The sequence below is a fragment of the Trachurus japonicus genome, chromosome 18, assembly GCF_045865225.1.
Source record: "Trachurus japonicus isolate A0001 chromosome 18, Traja_1.0".
NCBI classification, from domain to species: Eukaryota; Metazoa; Chordata; class Actinopteri; order Carangiformes; family Carangidae; genus Trachurus; species Trachurus japonicus.
The window spans coordinates 21140680-21161825 of record NC_140924.1 but is presented as its reverse complement, the minus strand read 5'-3'; the positions used below and the strand labels follow the sequence as shown (position 1 = coordinate 21161825).

Genomic DNA, 21146 nt, shown 5'->3' with positions numbered 1-21146 from the left:
CGGACTCTCAGCCCCCACCACAACTCCTATTGGTTTGGTTAATTGTTTGTTTTTCCTTTAGTTTCTTTGTGTTTGTGTTCTTTGGTTTATTTGTTTGGGTTAAATATTATATATATTTTGTGTGCTACGTTCTGGTCTTGTTTTCCTGGGTTTTCTTTTTTGTAGGCTACTTATTTGGGTATGTGTATATATATATATATATATATATATATATATATATATATATATATATATATATATATATATATATATATATATATATATATATATACTTTTTTAAAAAAGTTATTTCTTTGGGGTTAATTTGAAAATGTAATATCTGTTTTGATTTAGTTCAACATAGCTGTTGGGTTTGTGTTTGGGGTTATTAATATGCCTGCTGCCCCCCACCCACAGCTGAATTTTGTCTTGTTTCATTATTTTCTTAATAATTAATTTGTTTTCTGTATAATTGTCTTTGGGTTTAGATATTCAGTTATTTGTAATCAGTTCAGTTGTGTGTGTGTGTGCTGTGTGCGCGTGGGTGTGTTTTAATATAGGCTTCTGTTTTAAATTTATGATTATCTGAACAACCCAAACTGAGTGTCTTACCACCACAGTAGTATAATTTTGTTTTCTTTGTGTTTCCAGGACAGGAGTTGGTGCAGCGTGTGGCAGCCTTCCCCTGGTGGTGGTTCCCTTCTCACTCCCTCCTTAATTTTGGTGTAGCACGTGGTGATTCGGTTTGTAGTAATTTTCTTTCTTTTGTAGTTTGAGTTGGTTTAGTCTGACCGCCTCGCTAAGGCCTAGCCCTATACCTTTTTTTGTTTATTTTCTACTGTGATTATTGTGGTTTTTGATTTGACACTCAGTTGGATTTTGCTGAGACCTCTGGGCTTTTTTAACTTTGATAATTTACTGCAAATAAATACATTTTAATACTCTTTTGGAAGTCTGTCTCTCGTTCTCTATAAATTGTGCAACAAATCTGTGTGACCTCTTGTTGGCCAAAGTACAGGGCCAAGGGTGTATTTCCTGGGGTGCAATTCCCCAGGTGGCGTTGTTGAGCAACTTTCCCCTCTCTCCCCTCTTCGCCACACCTACTTCTATTTTGCACTTGCACTCACATGATTTTTTCCCCCCTGTAAGCCATGTTAATGTGCACACAACCTATTAGCCTTAGCCTACCACTTCAGAAGTCATGACTCTGTTTCGGGAAGTTGAGAAATTGGTCCAGCATGTTGACTGCAGTTCCGAAGGCGTGCAGGCTTTCTCTACCGACTAAATAGTAACTGTAATTTATTTATTTTGATATTTAATCCTGAAAAAAATTGTACATACTGCCCTTTTCTGATGTTGAGCCTCTGCCCCTCTATAGTCATGTTCATGTCCCTGTCCCTGTCCCTGGAGGCAGTGTCCAACATCTATCCTCCTTCTCAACCCCCATTGCTGCCACTGGGTGAGAGCCGATGGTCACACACAGTCGTGCCTCAGACTGATTCATGTCAGGTTCAAAGAAGAGTCTTAAAGTGTCTGTTCTTTCAACTTAATTCGGTACTTCCTCTTCTTTCAGGATGTTCAAAGCTGTTTGTGTGCGCCCTGCCTTCGGCGCAGATTGCACTCGGTGAGTGGGTTGTGCACTTTCACAAACATCTGATTTGCGTTGTTTGTTTCGTTTCCTACAACACTTTCAAAACACTGACAGATCCCTCCTGTGTCCAACAGGGACAGTGTACCTGAATGAGTGTCCACGGCAGCCCTACATCCCCATCTATCTGATCGTGGTGGGGGTGTTCGGCCTGGTGCTGGCCCTGCTCTCCTGCCTGCCCTGCGCCCAGGAGCCTGAAGACGGCACCACCAACCGGCTCAGTCAAGTCTGCATAACGTGGAACTCGCTGATGTCGACCTTCCTCTTCTGCTGGTTCATAGCCGGTGAGTGGAGACAGACGACACACAATAAAACATGTTTACAGTCTGGGACAAAAACAGTTTCACTCTCTGCGGCTCATTTCATCCCGTGTGACGACTGTACCCTGTGAGGCGACATCCATCTTTATTTACAGTCTGTGGTTAAACTGGACGAGTTCCTAAAACCAAAGGCAGCTGAATATCAAACTGAAACTAAATCGTAGCAGGAGATCAACATGGTTTTAAAGCTGAAAACAATAGATTGTAAAGGTTTATAATAAAAAACCTCCTGTTTCTTTGATGTAATGATGCATTGGAGGAAATCCTGATGAAAGAAAAACAAATTGTCCATGATTTCTTCCTTTATTTTATTTTTCATACCATTTAGTACTCCAGCAGGAGAATCAACACATTGTAGTGACATGAAACAGCCACTAGATGTCCACCTAATGTTTCCCAATAGTCTCCCACTCTGTTTTACAGTTATACCAACCTAATACAAATACATGTTAGGTGAGTATAAAGAAGTGTTTCTCGTCACAGTGAGACCAGAGCTGAAGAATTAGCTCTGGTCTCACTCAAATTATATGTTGACACTTTATTTGAGTTTTATTTGGAGACATACACAGACAGAAGCAGCTTTCTCCTCTGACCTGCTGCCGTTACATTGTGTGCATTATATTCACTATTATTCACTATAATCACTTCTATCCGCTTTGGTTTAAATTGTGTGAATTAATTGACACTGTGTGTACTATAAACAAGCACAATCCTCCTCCACACCTTCGTTAGTCAGGTTCTTCATAGCTGCACTGACGCTGAAGGAAAGTTTCTCCTCAACTAGAATCACCTCCTCACTCTGACTGGTGTCACATTACTTCCCTGTTCATCCACAGTCATATTAAAATATGAACCATTAATGTGCAACTTAGTCGGATTTATGATATCTTCAGTATCGGCTTAAAAGCTTTATGTGAAGTCACACTGACCGTGACCTTTGACCTCTGGCCACCAGAATCTTTTTTTTAACACATTTGGAAAAAAAGTGGGGCATAGTATGGAAAAAATCACTTTTTGAAAGCTGGTAATATATTATATTACCAGCCCCCTAGATAATTGACAAATCTGTAATTTTCAGGCTCTCAAGATTGAAAACCATGTGGTTTTACAAGCTTTTCCCTCGGTTGTCTGACAATGATGTAATTAGTGTTAGAATTTGCATAATAGGCTTACCACCCCTACCTGTGAGTAGCGGTAGAAGGGGCGGGGTGAGCAGTGGCTCAATTAAGCAATATTACCCGAGAGGGTGATGCTTGCGGACCTCGGCGCAAGCGCCTCGGTCCTGACCGCATCACCGTCGTGCTCAAATTACGTTTAAGCACACCCTCGAGGGTAATATTGCGATTATACAACAATTACCAACAAAATAAAGCGTATAATTAAATAAATATTCATGTTGATGGACGTTTTGCTCTCAAAATTTAAAGTTTTTAGCGAGTGTGCTTCCCGTTTCCATGGAAATAAATGGGGTCTGACTAATAACTGAAACACAATCAGTCACGTCAGTAGACTCCTATGTGTAATGGAACCTAGTTCACCTCTACAGCAAATAGTCCGAACCTTAGTAACGACCTAGCAACAGAAATGATTTTCTAGTCCCAGATGAGTGAACTCTGAGCTGACGTTCATGTTTTAACGCGGTCTCGGACTTTCCCGAACTAAATCAACACTGCACAAACTCGCCCAAGTTATAACAAAGATGCCGTTTTTTTCCTTTCACAGATGTAGCTTCTACAACCGCAAACTCTGCATGTAAATGAAGTTATAGCGCCGTGTCGCCGACACAGTTGATAGAGAAAGCCAAACGATTACTCCAGATTATTTAAAAGCCCAAAAGGCGCAAGCGAGAGAGAGAGAGAGAAACATACAGGTAATCACCTCCGTTTTATCCAATGAAATATTCAGCTCCAGGCCATATTTTAAAAAACATATTCACCGCGATCACAACTCGTGTCTCTCCGACTTTGTAACGTTACACACATGGGAGGGAGACAATCCTCTCGGCTGTAACGGGGAAGTTTACAATATATTAACACAAAATAAAATAACATAATTGTTCTATAAATATGACTGTGGCAGCTGTCAGGAACAACCTACAGGAGGTCAGTGTAGTTTGAGATTTATTTTCACGAGTAATAAATGACGTTTCTGAAAATAAAAGGGGAAAAGTCCATGTTGCCATGGAGATGTGTAAACAACATGACATGGCGAAGTAATATTTTCAGTGATGAGTCAACCGTGCTGTAATGCTGATTTGAGCACGTTCTAAATGTCTTATTGACCAATCAGATTGCTTGGTCGGAACTACTTGTTGTATAATTGCATTTAACTGCATACACAACATTACTGAGTTTGTGCCTGGGTGTTTTGGCACAAACTCAGTAATGTTGTGTATGCAGGCCAATGCAGCGAGGAGTGCTAGACCTCTATAGGGGAAACCAAAAAGCCCCTTTACTGATGCATGGCACAACACAGAAGAGCCACCTCATCGGGACAGGACTCATCTGCATGGGAAGGACAAAGGTCTCTTCCTTTTCTTTCTTTCTTTAGCTGCCTCATGATAAGTTGTATTTATAGAGGTAGTAGAGGCATACGCTGCCAATGCGTTAGTGGCCCAGCTCCTCGGGGTGGGGGGGTGGGAGGGTCGTTTTCTTTGTTTTATTTTTATGTTTATCTGTGTGTGTGTGAATGCTGTTTGTCACTTGATCTGTTATGATTATGAATGAGAATGTTGGAAAATAAAAATTATAAATACATTTTACATTTTCTCAGGATGTTTAAACCTCATACACACCTGGGACCTCATTTATCAAACGGGGTGTAAAAGTGCTACTAAATTTTGACGTACGACGAAAAGCCAAAAATGGTGTACACCCAAAATATTTACACCCTTTTCAGATCTATCAAACTGTGCGTATGCACAACTCTCCGCAATTTCATTGATAAATCACACCGGACCCAAGAAAAGTGCGGATGTGAACACGCCTCACATTCCGCCCCTAAACAGCCCAACACAACCATATATGGTCAATGCAAATAAGCACTTGCATATTAAGTAGCCATGTGCACTCTGACACACACACAAATGTCTGGAGTGACGTGGAAGACGGTAAAGACAACGGACGGGGAAAGAAGCGGAATTTCTCTGAAAGCGAGATACACGGCAGTATCAGTCAGAAAAATCATCTTGCATTGAAATAGGCCACAATAAAAACAAAAAACTCCCAAATCTAAATGAAACAGAGCTGAAAGAAGAATAATTATCACCACTATTTCAAAAAATCCTATAGGGGAAACACTGTGTACTCCGCGCTCTTCTCTCCCTCGCTGCAGTTCTCTGACTCAGCAGCGACGTCGCCAATTCCTCCTGTTCTTCAAAAAGAGTGTAAATGCCGGTACGCCATAGTCAGAGTGGGTGTAAATTTACACACTTTTCCCCGCCAGGTTTTGGCTTGATAGATCCCAAATTTGGCGGAGAAAAGTGCGTACTACGCACAAAACATGTTTAATAAAAAAAAAAGTGTATCCACAATGATGAGGCCCCTGGAGGCATGTGACCCCTAGCCACATGACCACCCCCCCAGTTTCAGGTGTGGGCTGCCTTGCTGCCCATGAGGTTTTGCAAACCCCCTTCCCAGCATCCACCTGTGGGCTCTCTCTTGATTCCCTGCGGGGGTCCGCTTCATTCCCTGTCTGGCAAAGCAGATCATTCAGGGAACTAATAAGTCAGAGCCTGATGCCAAACCTGCTGCAACCATGCTCAAGAATATGCTATCCAGGCTGTGCTTCAGTTTGCTATGCTTACACTCAATAAACGATTTCTTCTCACTCCAGCGTTGTCTGAACTCCACAAGAATTTTATCCTTGAGTTATTTTGACTGCATGTCACAGACATGTCTTTAAGACACCTGGGAAGAGTTCATTTGCAAAGGAAGATAAGTGCCATTTTGGAAAAAAAAATGAGCTGAGGCTTTGTAATTATTCTTTGCATAGTGTTGTTTTCAATAAACTTTATTTTTTTGAGATGTCTGTTTTGTTACATCTCAGTCACTCAACTTTTGGTTTGACTCATATCATATGTAAATAAAAAATGAAGATTAGAATTCTTAAACGGAGTTATCTGATTTTGCAAATGAACTCTTCCTATTTTAATTTGTGGAAAAGGGTGATATGTCTCCTTTTAAGGTGTTAGAGAGATGCCACATACGCCAGTCCCAAGTCACTATGACTTTGACGTTTGAACTTTGATCATCAAGACTCATTAATGTAACTGTACATTTTACCACAGGGGAGTTGGTGTGTTAAAGTCTGTGATCAGTGTCTTACAAGGTTTTTTTCCCTAGGTAACGTGTGGATCTATTCTATCTACGCGCCCAACTACGACAAAAACACGACAGACCTGGATTCGTACTGCAACAGGACACTCTACCTGTTTGCCTTCTGGACCACCACCGTGGTTTATATCATCCTGGCTCTGGTCCTGGCTCTGTTCCTGCTCACAGGCTGCTGCTTCTGCTGCTTCCACTGCTGCTTCCCTCATCCCCCGGCCGACCATGTCACAAACATCTAGAGACATGGACTCTGGATGGATTCTGTGGCGCTGTACTTGAACACGTCACGTCTGCTGCTGAAGCTGGTCGTTCCTCCTCGAATCCATGCTAAATTTGAAGATGATTTATTCTGTTTGTAAGAAAACATGTGAGATGTATTGCGTACACGTTGAGCCACAGACTGGGCTCACATGTGATTCAGCTGTTGCTACTGTATTTACATTATTTCTGAATGTTTGTTAATAGATTTGTTAAATAGGGACACAATGAGACATACATTCATGTTACACTGATTGTTATTTATAGCAAATATTTGCAGAATCATAGCCGTCCACAACCAGATACAGTACTGACTAATAAATCTGACACTGTTGCCTTATACTAATGTATATCAGAGGTTTAATGATGTACATACAAATAATACTAAGTCTGACTTTTACATATTTATTCCATCCAAGTAATTAAACCAAACCAGCCCTTTTCTTCCTTTAGAAGTTATAAGTGCCAAATCAAGTGGAAAGATGAATTAACTTGTCCTGAAATATAAGACCTACAGTAATATAAAACTCAACAAAGCCAAAATTCATGACAAGATCACCAAGAGAGTGTATGGTAGTGGGGAGCGGTGTGTAATTCAAATTTGGGAAACTTGATTATTTTAGATTGATGAATCTCAAACTGTGTGTTGTGCAAATGAAGACAAATAAATGTTGAAAAAAATCAAGGTGAAAGTTTGACTCCAAATTTTCTCCCCAGGAACTGTTGTAGTTGAGAGGAAATGTGAATGTTGAGGTTGTTTGAGTAACGGTATGACATGGAAGGAGGAAGAAAAGAAAGTGGTCACATCTCACACATTAATGATAAGTAGGTGAATGTATATTTATTAGAGAGGTCAGTTACGGGTAAGCAGCTGATTGTTTTTAAAGGGATAGTTCAACATTTTGGCAAATTGGCCCATTGCCATAACCCCTATAGTCATAGCAGTAGGTTCGATACATTTAATTGTCGGTGCAAGCTATTTTTAGAACGGCGGAGCAGAGCGGCGAGCTGCTCAGAGCTACGCTATGGAGGCTAATGGGATTTCTTGGTTTCCCTCATCAAACTCATCAAATACACAATCCAACAACTCCAAAACGCTTTTTTCCGTAAATGCAGAGACTGCTTGCTGAAAAACAATGCGGCTTTTGCATGAATTTCCCTCTAAAACAACTCCGTCTCGTAGTGTTGTGTTATTATCTCATAGCGTGGTGAATGTGCAGGTCACAACTTGTCCACGAGAGTGTTTTGGAGTTGTTGGATTGTGTAGCTATTTGATGAATTTGATGAGGGACACCAAGAAATTCCTTTAGCCTCCGTAACGTAGCTCTGAGCAGCTCACGACTCTGCTCCGCCGATGTAAAAATAGCTTGCACCGACAATCAAAGGTAACGAACTTACTGCTAAAACTATATGGATTATGGCAATGGGCCAATTTGCCAAAAATGTTGAATATCCCTTTAACATCAAAAGCAATTCCAACTATCCAGAAACAACTGTGTGACCTCCAATGATGCTTTGGGGGGAAGAGACCGACTCCTGTCAATAATATGCACATAGGTGATCCAGATGCATTGTGGGGAATGTGTGATTCAGTGTTTTGGGTGTCAGTGTCTCTGCTACTTTGTTCTGCTGCTGTTGTTTAGTTTTTTATGGCTGTCTAGTCTTTAGAAACCGCTGTATGCTGTATTCGTCTTCTGTGCGTTCCCTAACTTCACAGAGTCGATGGTAATTAGTGCAGTTCACCACACAGAGTTGGTCACATCAGCAGTACGTATTTGTGTTCCTGTTTGTGTGGTTTCACTGGAGCGCATTCGGTCTCTCAGTAGCTTCAGTTTCTCATGAGAAGAAACAACCATCGTTGGTTTAAAGCTGACGAGTGAGAACAGAGAAGGTAAAGATCTGGACTCTGCTGAATATTTGATTATACTCCATTATTGTGATATTTTCTGTTCACCATTATTTTCATTTCAACATTTTATACATGTGGTGCATTTACTTTTTAGAGATTCAGTGTTTTATCACGCAGCTGCAATGGGTTGTTCGAACAGTTTCTCAGTTGACTATGTGACAAAGACAGCAGATCCTGACGTCTCAGATGCAAAGTCTTGCAAAATGATTACTTTTTCATCAAGATATGTGTTGATTAAGTACTGTATGATTGATTAATTGATAATTTCAATTGTCATGAGGTTAAAAATGATCAACTTCATACCATCCTTCATGTGAAAGTGTTGAATCTGTTTTGTGCTGCTGAATGGTGGAAGATGAAACTTGAGTATACATTGTTCTCAGAGCCGTCTCCTCCTCTGCAGGTTGGAGTCCTCATCCCCGCTACAATGCCCAAAACAGCTCTTTTATATCCCCTGCTGTTTCTGAGCATGCTGCCTTATACACAGATTATATTTGGTGAGTGAGTTGTGCACATTCACAAACATTTTTTTCCCCCAGGCGTATCTGAATTAATGCCATAAAGTCAGGACATTAGCGACTCTGTGTAACGAATGTGCACTCACTCCACCCATAAAAGACGTGCTAATCAACCCACCAAGTGGTTGGCAACCTCTTGGCGAAGAGGTTAGCATCGTTGCCTCCGGTGCGGGAGGTCGTGGGATCGAGCCTCACCTAGGGCAGGCCGTGAGAAACACAATGCAGAGGGCCAGCTATGACATCGGCTACATCTGCACACTGACATATTTCTTCTGTGTCCAACAGGGATAGCGGGTCTGGATGAGTGTCCACGGCAACCCTACATCCCCATCTATCTGATCGTAATGGGGGCGTTCTGTCTGATAAACCTGTTCTCCAGCCTGAGCCTTGATGTGACGTGTCTATTCTACTATACATGGCATTCACTGATGTTTTTCTTCTTTTCCTGCTGGTTGATAGCTGGTGAGTGGAGACAGATGACATGTTTACAAACTAAATCATAGCATGGGACCAACATGATTTTAAAGACATAAAGTAGGAGTTTGTAATGGTTTGAATTAGTTAAGATAAGATGAGATAAGGAATGAGAATGGTTTTTAAAGGGATTCTTCACCCAAAACCGATAATTCACCAATTTTCTCAATCTATGAGCCCAACTACAACAAGACCATGACAGACGTGGAACCGTACTGCGACAAGATCATCTACCTGTTTGCCTTCTGCACCACCACTCTGTCTTCCATCCTGTATCTGTTACTGATGTGCTGCTGCTGCTGCTGCTACTTTGGCCTACCAGTCTTGCTTGGAAATGACAAGGAGCGAGGATTAGACTTGAGCAGTGGAAAACACAGCAGAGTGAAGACTAAACGTTAAACACGTTAAATACACAATATGCAGCACGAGACTAATATGTGCCATTTTATCACCAACCAACAGATCCATGCCTATAATCACATCAAAAGGCATATGCATGGAGTGCTGAGGGGCCATCTCACCCCTGTTCAGCAAATAACATGGCTTAGCACAACAACAGGCAACCACAAGTGGGGAAACTGTAATCACTGTGGTAATATGAGAAAAAAGAGTTTCTTATACGCACATAACGCTTTTTGAGGTACAGGGCAATGTGATAGATCAATGCCAAGGGCGCAGGCGGGAGATGATTTGCATATTTCATAAATATTTAGCTTTATACTCAGTAAAATTTAGATTTACTGTAGATTCAACATTTAGATATAACTGTTTAATATATTTCTAAGTTAGCAAATATTGTTGTAAATGTGCTAAAAAGTGACTTAAAAAAATTCACACCACTTTTTTAAACATGGTTTGAAGCTAAATGTGACAAAATGTTGCTGTTATTTTCAGCATGAGCCGCTTTACAAACAGCACCCCATACTGTCAGCAAGCATTTAATCTAAGGCTGAAATAAAGGCTTTTTATCATTCAACCTTGAGAGTGCCTCAGTTTCTACATTTTGCAATTTAGCTCTTTATTTATATTGTTGCTCATGTTTGGAAAAGACTAGGAGAGTGTATGTGAGTATAGAGTCGTGAAGAATTCAAATTTGATAATTTTAATTTGTTGAATCTCAAATGGTGTGTGTTGTGTAAACAAGGACAAATGTTAAAATAATCAATCAAATAATAATAAAGGTATAAGTGTGACTCCACATTTTCACTGTTAATAATAGAGAGGAAACGTGATTGTTGAGATTGTTTGAGTATGTGTAACATGAAAGGAGGTAGAAAAGGAAGTGGTCACGTCCCACAGATCAATGATAGATGAAAGTATTTCTAAAGAGGATTTTCACACACATCAGCCAAGAGTAAAATGTGAAGGATTGGGTCATTAATGTTTGAATGTCTCACTGCTTTGATGCTGTGTGAGGTGCAGCAACTGGTTTTCCTACCTGGTCTCTCTCTTTTTCACCTGCTGGTTTATCACTGGGAAGTGAATGTACATTTATTAGACAGGACAACGATGGAAAAAAGAATCAGATTTTTATGACATCACAAACAATTACAACTGTCCAGTCCCATGTGGGGGAGCTGTTGAAGAGACCCTGTGCTCGACTCCTCAGGATCCTCACTGCAAACTGAGAAAAGAAAGAGGAATTGTGGATCTAATGGAGAAGACAATATGCAAAAGATGCAAGGTGGGAAATGTGTGATTCAGTGTATCTGGACTTTTGCTACTTTGTTTTTGACCATTGTTGTCACATCTGTCTTCAATGGGTCCCCTAACTTCCCAGAGCAGTCAGTTCACCTTTATCACACAGTTGGTCACATCACCAGTACATACGTTGTGTTCCTGTTTCTCTGTGGTTTCACTGAAGCGCATTCATTGTCTCTCAGTAGCTTCAGTTACTCATGAGAGGAAACAACCAACGTTGGTTTAAAGCTGAAGAGTGAGAACAGAGAAGGTAAACATCTGGATTCTGCCCAATATTTGATTATACTCCATTATTGTGATATTTTCTGTTCACCATTATTTTCATTTCAAAATATTTATACATGTGGTGCATTTACTTCTTAGAGATTCAGTGTTTTACTGTATCACTTACAGCTGTAATGGGTTGTTTGAACCGTTTCTCAGTTGACTATGTGACAAAGACAACAGCAATTTGTCATCAAGATAAGTGCTGATTAAGTACTGTATGATTGATTCATTGATCATTTCAGTTGTCATGAGGTTAAAATGATCAACTTCATACCATCCTTCATGTGAAAAGTGTTGAATTTGTCTTGTGCTGCTGAATGGTGGAAGATGAAACTTGAGTATTTTCAGACACTGTTTTCCTCTCGTCTGCTGGTTTGTAAAGATAATTGTTTATAAAATTTCACTGTCGGTTTGCAATTTTTTTTTCCATCAACATTGTTCTCAGAGCCGTCTCCTCCTCTGCAGGTTGGAGTCCTCATCCCCGCTACAATGCCCAAAACCGCTCTTTTATATCTCCTGCTGTTTCTGTGCATGCTGCCTTCTGCACAGATTTTATTTGGTAAGTGAGTTGTGCACATTCACAAACATTTTTTTTTCCGGGCGTATCTGAATTAATGCCATAAAGTCAGGACATTAGTGACCCTGCACGCTGACACTGACAGATCTCTCTGTGTCCAACAGGGATAGCGGGTCTGGATGAGTGTCCACGGCAACCCTACATCCCCATCTATCTGATCGTGATGGGGGCGTTCTGTCTGATAAACCTGTTCTCCAGCCTGAACCTGGATGTAACGTGTCTATTCTACTATACATGGCATTCACTGATGTTTTTCTTCCTTTCCTGCTGGTTAATAGCTGGTGAGTGGAGACAGATAGATGATAGACATGTTTACAACCTAAATCATAGCATGAGACCAACATGATTTTAAAGACATAAAGCAGGAGTTTGTAATGGTTTGAATTAGTTAAGATAAGATGAGATAAGGAATAAGAATGGTTTTAAAGGGATACCTCACCCAACAATCGATAATTCACCAATTTTCTACTCACCGTCATGCCGAGGAAGAGTTTGGAGAACTTTCAGAGTCGTCAAAACGCTTTTGGACTTCCAGGGGGGATTCCGACTCTGAAAGTTCTCCAAACCCTTCTGCGGCATGATGGTGAGTAGAAAATTGATGAATTATCGATTTTCGGGTGAATTATCCCTTTAATGTTTCTTAAAAAGCCTCCTGTTAATTTGATGTAGCTCACTCGAGAAAATCCTGATGAGAGAAAAATACTATATAGGCTGTGATCAGTGTCTCAAAGTTTTTTTCTTCTAGGTGACGTGTGGATCTACTCAATCTATGAGCCCAACTACAACAAGACTATGACAGACGTGGAACCGTACTGCGACAAGACCGTCTACCTGTTCGCCTTCTGCACCAACACTCTGTCTTCCATCCTGTATCTGTTACTGATGTGCTGCTGCTGCTGCTACTTTGGCCTACCAGTCTTGCTTGGAAATGACGGCAGCGAGGATTAGACTTGAGCAGTGGAAACCACAGCAGAGTGAATACTAAACGTTAAACACGTTAAATACACAATATGCTACTATTGATTTGGGGGAAATAAATCACAGTATCATTGGCATAAAAATGCAAATTTCCATTTTTATGCCGATGATACTGTGATTTATTGTTTTGGAAGCACTGTGTTGATGGCTGTAGATCACTTGCAAGCTGATTTTAAGGAAATAGAAGCCCAACTCCGGTTCTTGAAATTGGTGCTTAATGCAGATAAAACTAAAATGATGATTTTTACTAAATCTAGAGACAAAACTAATTATCGTCCTACTGTATACACATCTCAAGGTACTCCTATTGAGACTGTTTCTACTTTTAAATACCAAGGCATCATCCCTGATGACAATCTGTCTTTTAAACCCCATATTGAAAACCTGGTAAAGAAGCTAAAAGTGAGATTGGGCTTTTATTTCAGAAAAAAATCTTGTTTTTCTTTTGTCTCTAAAAAAAAAGGCTTGTTGCTGCTACTTTTATTCCTTTGTTGGATTATGGTGACGTACTGTACAAGAATGCCTGCTCTACCTCTTTGCATATGCTGGATGCCATTTATCATTGTGCTTTAAGATACATTACCAGCTGTAAGTCACTCACCCATCATTGTACCCTGTATGCTAAAGTAGGCTGGCTGTCTTTGTCTGCACGTAGGCTTCTACACTACCTTCATCTATAAAGCAATTATTGGACTACTTCCCTCATACCTCTACACCTACCATACTCTCACATCAAACCCATCATACAGATTGCGCTCTCTGTCCCCGGAACTCGTACTAAGTTTGGGAAGAGGGCATTCATGTACTCTGCTCCCTCTGGCTGGAACAATCTCCAAAAAACACTAAAACTACAGGCATTTATCACCATTTCCAATTTTAAAACCAGGCTTAACGGCTTTTTAAATTAGGTTTAGATTTAACATTTCGATTTATCTGTTTAATATACTGTATTTTTAAGTTAACATATTGTTGTAAATGTGCTAAAAAGTGACTTTAAAAAATTCACACCACTTTTTTAAACATGGTTTGAAGCTAAATGTGACAAAATGTTGCTGTTTTTTCAGCATGAGCCGCTTTACAAACAGCACCCCATACTGTCAGCAAGCATTTAATCTAAGGCTGAAATAAAGGCTTTTTACCATTCAACCTTGAGAGTGCCTCAGTTTCTACACTTTGCAATTTAGCCTTTTATTTATATTGTTGCTCATGTTTGGAAAAGACTAGGAGAGTGTATGTGAGTATAGAGTCGTGAAGAATTCAAATTTAACCATAAAATTTTGTGAATCTCAAACGGTGTGTTGTGTAAACAAGGACAAATATTAAAATAATCAAGGTACAAGTGTGAATCCACATTTTCTCACCAGACACTGTTGTAATAGAAATGAAACGTGATTGTTGAGATTGTTTGAGTATGTGTAACATGAAAGGAGGTAGAAAAGGAAGTGGTCACGTCCCACAGATCAATGATAGGTGAAAGTATTTCTAAAGAGGATTTTCACACACATCAGCCAAGAGTAAAATGTGAAGGATTGGGTCATTAATGTTTAAATGTCTCACTGCTTTGATGCTGTGTGAGGTGCAGCAACTGGTTTCCTACCTGGTCTCTCTCTTTTTCACCTGCTGGTTTATCACTGGGAAGTGAATGTACATTTATTAGACAGGACAACGATGGAAAAAAAGAATCTGATTTTTATAACATCACAAACAATTACAACTTTCCAGTCCCATGATGCTCTGGGGGAGCTGTTGAAGAGACCCTGTGCTCAACTTCTCAGGATCCTCACTGCAAACTGAGAAAAGAAAGAGGAATTGTGGATCTAATGGAGGAGACAATATGCAAATTGGTGATCCAGATGCAAGGTGGGAAATGTGTGATTCAGTGTATCTGGACTTTTGCTGCTTTGTTTTTGACCATTGTGGTCACATCTGTCTTCAGTGGGTCCCCTTAACTTCCCGGAGCAGTCAGTTCACCTTTATCACACGGAGTTGGCCACATCACCACCAGCACGTACGTTGTGTTCCTGTTTCTCTGTGGTTTCACTGAAGCGCATTCATGGTCTCTCAGTAGCTTCAGTTTCTCATGAGAGGAAACAACCATCTGAAGAGTGAGAACAGAGAAGGTAAAGGACTCTGCCGAATATTTGATTATACTCCATTATTGTGATATTTTCTGTTCACCATTATTTTCATTTCAAAATATTTTATACATGTGGTGCATTTACTTTTTAGAGATTCAGTGTTTTATCACTTGCAGCTGCAATGGGTTGTTCAAACAGTTTCTCAGTTGACTATGTGACAAAGACAACAGCAGATCCTGACGTCTCAGATGCAAAGTCTTGCAAAATGATTAATTTGTCATCAAGATATGTGTTAAGTACTGTATGATTGATTAATTGATCATTTCAGTTGTCATGAGGTTAAAATGATCAACTTCATACCATCCTTCATGTGAAAGTGTTGAATCTGTTTTGTGCTGCTGAATGGTGGAAGATGAAACTTGAGTATTTTCAGACACTGTTTTCCTCTCGTCTGCTGGTTTGTAAAGATAATTGTTTATAAAATGTCACTGTCAGTTTGCAATTTTTTTTTCCATCAACATTGTTCTCAGAGCCGTCTCCTCCTCTGCAGGTTGGAGTCCTCATTCCCGCTACAATGCCTATAAACAATCCCCTGCTGTGTCTGGGCATGCTGCCTTCTGCACAGATTATGTTTGGTGAGTGAGTTGTGTGCATTCACAAACATTTTTTTTTTCTCCAGGCGTACTGTATCTGAATTAATGCCAGAAAGTCAGGACCATTAGTGACCCTGTGTAGCCGTCATATCTGGCCCTCTGCGTTGTGTTTCTCACGGCCTGCCCTAGGTGGGATGCGAATCCTGGTCTCCTGTGCGGCAGGCGACGATGCTAACCGCTTTGCCAAGAGGTTGACAACCGCTTGGCAAGTTGGTTAGCACGTCCTTTATGGGTGGAGTGAGTGCACATCCGTTACACCTGCACACTGACAGATCTCTTCTGTGTCCAACAGGGATAGTGGGTCTGAATGAGTGTCCACGGCAACCCTACATCCCCATCTATCTGATCGTGATGGGGGCGTTCTGTCTGATAAACCTGTTCTCCTGCCTGAGCCTTGATGCAACGTGTCTATTCTACGATAAATGGCATTCACTGATGTTTTTCTTCTTTTCCTGCTGGTTGATAGCTGGTGAGTGGAGACAGATAGATGATAGACATGTTTACAACCTAAATCATAGCATGAGACCAAGATGATTTTAAAGACATAAAGCAGGAGTTTGTAATGGTTTGAATTAGATGAGATAATTAATAAGAGTGGTTTTAAAGGAATACTTCACCCAAAATCAGTAATTCACCAATTTTCTACTCACCGTCATGATGCTGAGGAAGGGTTTGGAGAAGTTTCAGAGTTATCAGAACGCTTTTGGAGTTCCAGGGGGTCCGGCTGGCAACGGATTTTCATATAATGGCGGCGGATAGTGCTCACTTTTGAATCGTCCAAAACACACACTATGAAACATCCAAATACCTCCATACTGTTCGTCCATACTGACCCAAGTGTCCTGAAGCTGCAACATGAAAAAATTGTTCGGAAAAATTGATTTGATCTCTGTTTTTAGCCTTGTTGTAGTAGTAGCTCCCAGTGGCTCTGTTGATGTTTGTGCATGTGGCGGTTTCAGGACACTTGGGTCAGTACAAGGTATTTGGATATTTCATAGTGTGTGTTTTGGACGATTCAAAAGTGAGCTCTATCCGCCGCCATTATATGAAAATCCATTGCCAGCCAGACCCCCTGGAACTCCAAAAGCATTTTGATGACTCTGAAAGTTCTCCAAACCCTTCCTCGGCATGATGGTGAGTAGAAAATTGGTGAATTGTCGATTTTCGGGTGAAGTATCCCTTTAATGTTTCTTAAAAAGCCTCCTGTTCATTTAAAGCAGAAGTAAGTGATATATTTGTGTTAATATAAGTCTTAAATAGTTATATCTTCCGACAGCAATCACTTACATAGAGTGTTTGGTCTGAAACACGGGTCTGTCAGTCCCTCTGCTCTGCTCTGAGCCGAGGAGAAAACATTTATCGTATCCTACAGTTTTTATCCAATGAGGAGAGAGAACGGCATGCAGGCCTGTGTGTGCAGCCAAGGAACGCCGTGAATGTGGCGACGTAGCGACGAGGACTGTTATGGTGCGTTCAAGGAAACTCGTATTTTTCCGACCGTGAAGTGGTACCAGTTCGATCTGGTACGAGTTCACCGGTCGGAAGTTACGAGTGGCCGTTATAGTGACTTTCACCGGTAAAACAGGTCGGAAAAACACGAGTGGGTTGCCTGGAACGCTACAAAGTCATAAGTTGTGACTTGAAGCTGTAATTTACGATTTCAAAAGCCTACCTGGAACGCAGCATTAGCGAAAACGACCGGACCACTTACTTCTGCTTTAATGTAGCTCACTCGAGAAAATCCTGATGAATTAAAAATACTAGAGACTGTGATCAGTGTCTCAAAGTTTTTTTCTTCTAGGTGACGTGTGGATCTACTCAATCTATGAGCCCAACTACAACAAGACCATGACAGACGTGGAACCGTACTGTGACAAGACCGTCTACCTGTTTGCCTTCTGCACCAACACTCTGTCTTCCATCCTGTATCTGTCACTGATGTGCTGCTGCTGCTACTGCTTCTACGAGCATCGAAATGATGACAGCGAGGATTAGACTTGAACAGTGGGAAACACAGCAGAGTGAAGACTGAACGTTAAACACGTTGAATACACAATATGCAGCACGAGACTAATATGTGTCATTTTAACACCGACCAACAGATCCATGCCTATAATCACATCAAAAGGCATGGTGTGTTGAGGAGCCATCTCACCGCTGTTCAGCAAATAACATGGCTTAGCACAACAACAGGCAACCACAAGTGGGGAAACTGTAATCACTGTGGTAATATGAGAAAAAAGAGTTTCTTATACGCACATCACGCTTTTTGAGGTACAGGGCAATACCATAATATTATCAATGCCAACCACTTCACTGATGTTACATCAGGGCGCAGGCGGGAGGTGATTTGCATATTTCATAAATACTGTATTTAGCTTTACACTCGGCAAATTTAGATTTAGATTTAGGTTTAGATTTAACATTTCAATTTAACATTTAGATTTAACTGTTTAATACATTTCTAAGTTAACATATTGTTGTAAATGTGCTAAAAAGCGACTTTAAAAAATTCACACCACTTTTTTAAACATGGTTTGAAGCTAAATGTGACAAAATGTTGCTGTTATTTTCAGCTTGAGCCGCTTTACAAACAGCACCCCATACTGTCAGCAAGCATTTAATCTAAGGCTGAAATAAAGGCTTTTTATCATTCAACCTTGAGAGTGCCTCAGTTTCTACATTTTGCAATTTAGCTCTTTATTTATATTGTTGCTCATGTTTGGAAACGACTAGGAGAGTGTATGTGAGTATAGAGTCGTGAAGAATTCAAATTTGATAATTTTAATTTGTTGAATCTCAAACGGTGTGTGTTGTGTAAACAAGGACAAATGTTAAAATAATCAAGGTACAAGTGTGAATCCACATGTTCACTGTTAATAATAGAGAGGAAACGTGATTGTTGAGATTATTTGAGTATGTGTATGACATGAAAGGAGGTAGAAAAGGAAGTGGTCACATCCCACAGATCAATGATAGATGAAAGTATTTCTAAAGAGGATTTTCACACACAGTAGCCAAGAGTAAAATGTGAAGGATTGAGTCATTAATGTTTGAATGTCTCACTGCTTTGATGCTGTGTGAGGTGCAGCAACTGGTTTTCCTACCTGGTCTCTCTCTTTTTCACCTGCTGGTTTATCACTGGGAAGTGAATGTACATTTATTAGACAGGACAACGATGGAAAAAAGAATCAGATTTTTATAACATCACAAACAATTACGGTACTAAACTGTCCAGTCCCATGATGCTCTGGGGGAGCTGTTGAAGAGACCCTGTGCTCGACTCCTCAGGATCCTCACTGCAAACTGAGAAAAGAAAGAGGAATTGTGGATCTAATGGAGGAGACAATATGCAAATTGGTGATCCAGATGCAATGTGGGAAAAGTGTGATTCAGGGCATCTGGACTTTTGCTGCTTTATTTTTGACCATTGTTGTCACATCAATGGGTCCCCTAACTTCCTGGAGCAGTCAGTTCACCTTTATCACACACAGTTGGTCACATCACCACCAGCACGTACGTTGTGTTCCTGTTTCTCTGTGGTTTCACTGAAGCGCATTCATGAACTCTCAGAAGCTTCAGTTTCTCATGAGAGGAAACAATCAATGTTGTTTTAAAGCTGAAGAGTGAGAACAGAGAAGGTAAAGATCTGAATTGTGTTGAATATGTGCGTATCGGTATTGTGATATTTTCTGTTCACCATTATTTCCATTTCAACAGATATTACACATGTAGTGCATTTATTTCTGAGAGATTCAGTGTTTTAATGATCATTTATTTGGATCATAGCTGCAATGACTAGCTCCTTTTTGTTAGGACATAGTCTGCTGATTATTGTTTAAATTAATCAATGGATTGTTTGGTGTAAAATATTCAAAAATTTGCATTATTATTCTTCTCAGTTTAGTTTACTGTAACAACAAAGACAGCAGCAGATCCTGGCGACTCAGATGCGAATTATTAATTTGTTTTCAAGATAGGCTGTACAGTAAGTATAATTGTTTAATTGATGATTAGTTTCAGTTGTCATGAGGATAAAATGATCAACTTTATACCATCCTTCATGTGGAAAATGTTGAGTTTGTCTTGTGCTGCCGAATGATGGGAGACAAAACTTGTGTATTTTAAGACCTTTATTTTCCTCTCGTCTTCTGGTTTATACAGATCATTTTGTATCAAATGTTACTGTCCGTTTGCAAGGTGTTTAGTTTTAAACTGCAACTTTGTTCTCAAGATCTGTCTCCCTCCTCCTGCAGGTTGGAGCCATCCATCACTGCCTACAATTTTGGTCCCAACATCAATTTTTTTCAAACGCCTCCCCCCAAACCTCCTCACACTCTACTTTGGACGCTGGTTGAGAGCCAATGGTCACACACTCTTGTCTCTGATTATCTCAGTTCAGAGAAGAGTCTTAAAGTGTCTGCTATTTTCTCTTCCTTTCATGATCTTCCAGCTGTTTCTGAGCATCCTGACCTTCTGCATCATATTGCTATAGGTGAGTGAGTTGTGCAAGTAGTTTATGAATTATGAATAATGTGCACATTTCACAAGAATTAATAACAGTAAACCGTCTTGACATAGTGACTCTGCACACAGACCAGATCTCTTCTGTGTCCAACAGGGTCAAGTGTATCTGAATGAGTTGTCCACAGCAGCCCTACAACCCCGTCTATCTGATTGTGTTGGGGGTGGTTCAGAAGAAGAATAGCCTGCTGCTGGCACTGTTCTCCTGGCCTGCCCAGCCTTGCACCCTCCCAGGAGGATAGAAGACCACATCCTCCAAACCACTCAAGCTACATTTCTGCATGATGTGGAACTCACTTACATCTTTCTTCATGGCCTGCTGGTTCATAGCTGGTGAGATGTAGACAGATAGTAACTTGCAGATGATGTACAAATTTTAAAGTCCCCACCCGCGACCCATTTGGTCCATTTTAAAACCAGCTCATTAGCACATGCACATTAGCAATGCACCTCTGGGGTGGTGGGCGGAGACTGCGCTGCTCTGCAAACCCGCCCAGCCACCTCCCTCGCACCCCACCCCCACAGCTCCGCATGACAGCTGGACATTGGTACAATTACAGATTCAGCGCGTTTAGCGTAAAACTCCACACTGGGATTCAATCCCAGATTGGAACATAGTCCTTGCGACACTTTGCAAGCTGCTCTAACCATGTGAGCTAATACCTGTTATACCTGGAACAGCTACACTGAAGCTTGCCAAGCCTTTCACCTCTGAGCCAAGATGCAGAGCCATTTGGTTCACAGCAATTTGAAGGCAAGAAAATCTCAGAAATGCAATTTTGCACTTCTTTTTCTGGCTGATATGTGCTCTAACACAAGGAAAAAAATGGCCACAGGAACATGTGAAAAGCATGAAAAACACGATTTTCATGGTAGGGGGTCTTTATAAAAAAAAACTAATATTGATAGCATGAGATCAGCATGGTTGTTT

The 21146-nt window shown here is 40.6% G+C and overlaps 2 protein-coding genes across 2 annotated transcripts in view; one reads left to right on the top strand and one right to left on the bottom strand.

Moving 5' to 3' along the window:
• LOC146969263 (transmembrane protein 272-like) overlaps positions 1-21146 on the bottom strand; it is a 30381-nt gene that overhangs the window by 5891 nt on the left and 3344 nt on the right. The window lies entirely within an intron of this gene.
• On the top strand, positions 1366-6517 carry LOC146969264 (transmembrane protein 272-like). The gene is made up of 3 exons (XM_085760454.1): positions 1366-1603; positions 1705-1911; positions 6291-6517. The coding sequence occupies exons 1-3, from the start codon at positions 1366-1368 to the stop codon at positions 6515-6517; spliced, it is 672 nt and encodes a 223-aa protein (XP_085616580.1).

Excerpts from the sequence above, each read along its gene's own strand:
- LOC146969264 (XM_085760454.1), top strand. The coding sequence starts at position 1,366 with ATGTCCCTGTCCCTGTCCCTGGAGGCAGTGTCCAACATCTATCCTCCT. Across the intron at positions 1,604-1,704 it reads TTCGGCGCAGATTGCACTCG|GGACAGTGTACCTGAATGAG; the intron begins GTGAGTGGGTTG and ends TGTGTCCAACAG. Across the intron at positions 1,912-6,290 it reads CTTCTGCTGGTTCATAGCCG|GTAACGTGTGGATCTATTCT; the intron begins GTGAGTGGAGAC and ends TTTTTTCCCTAG.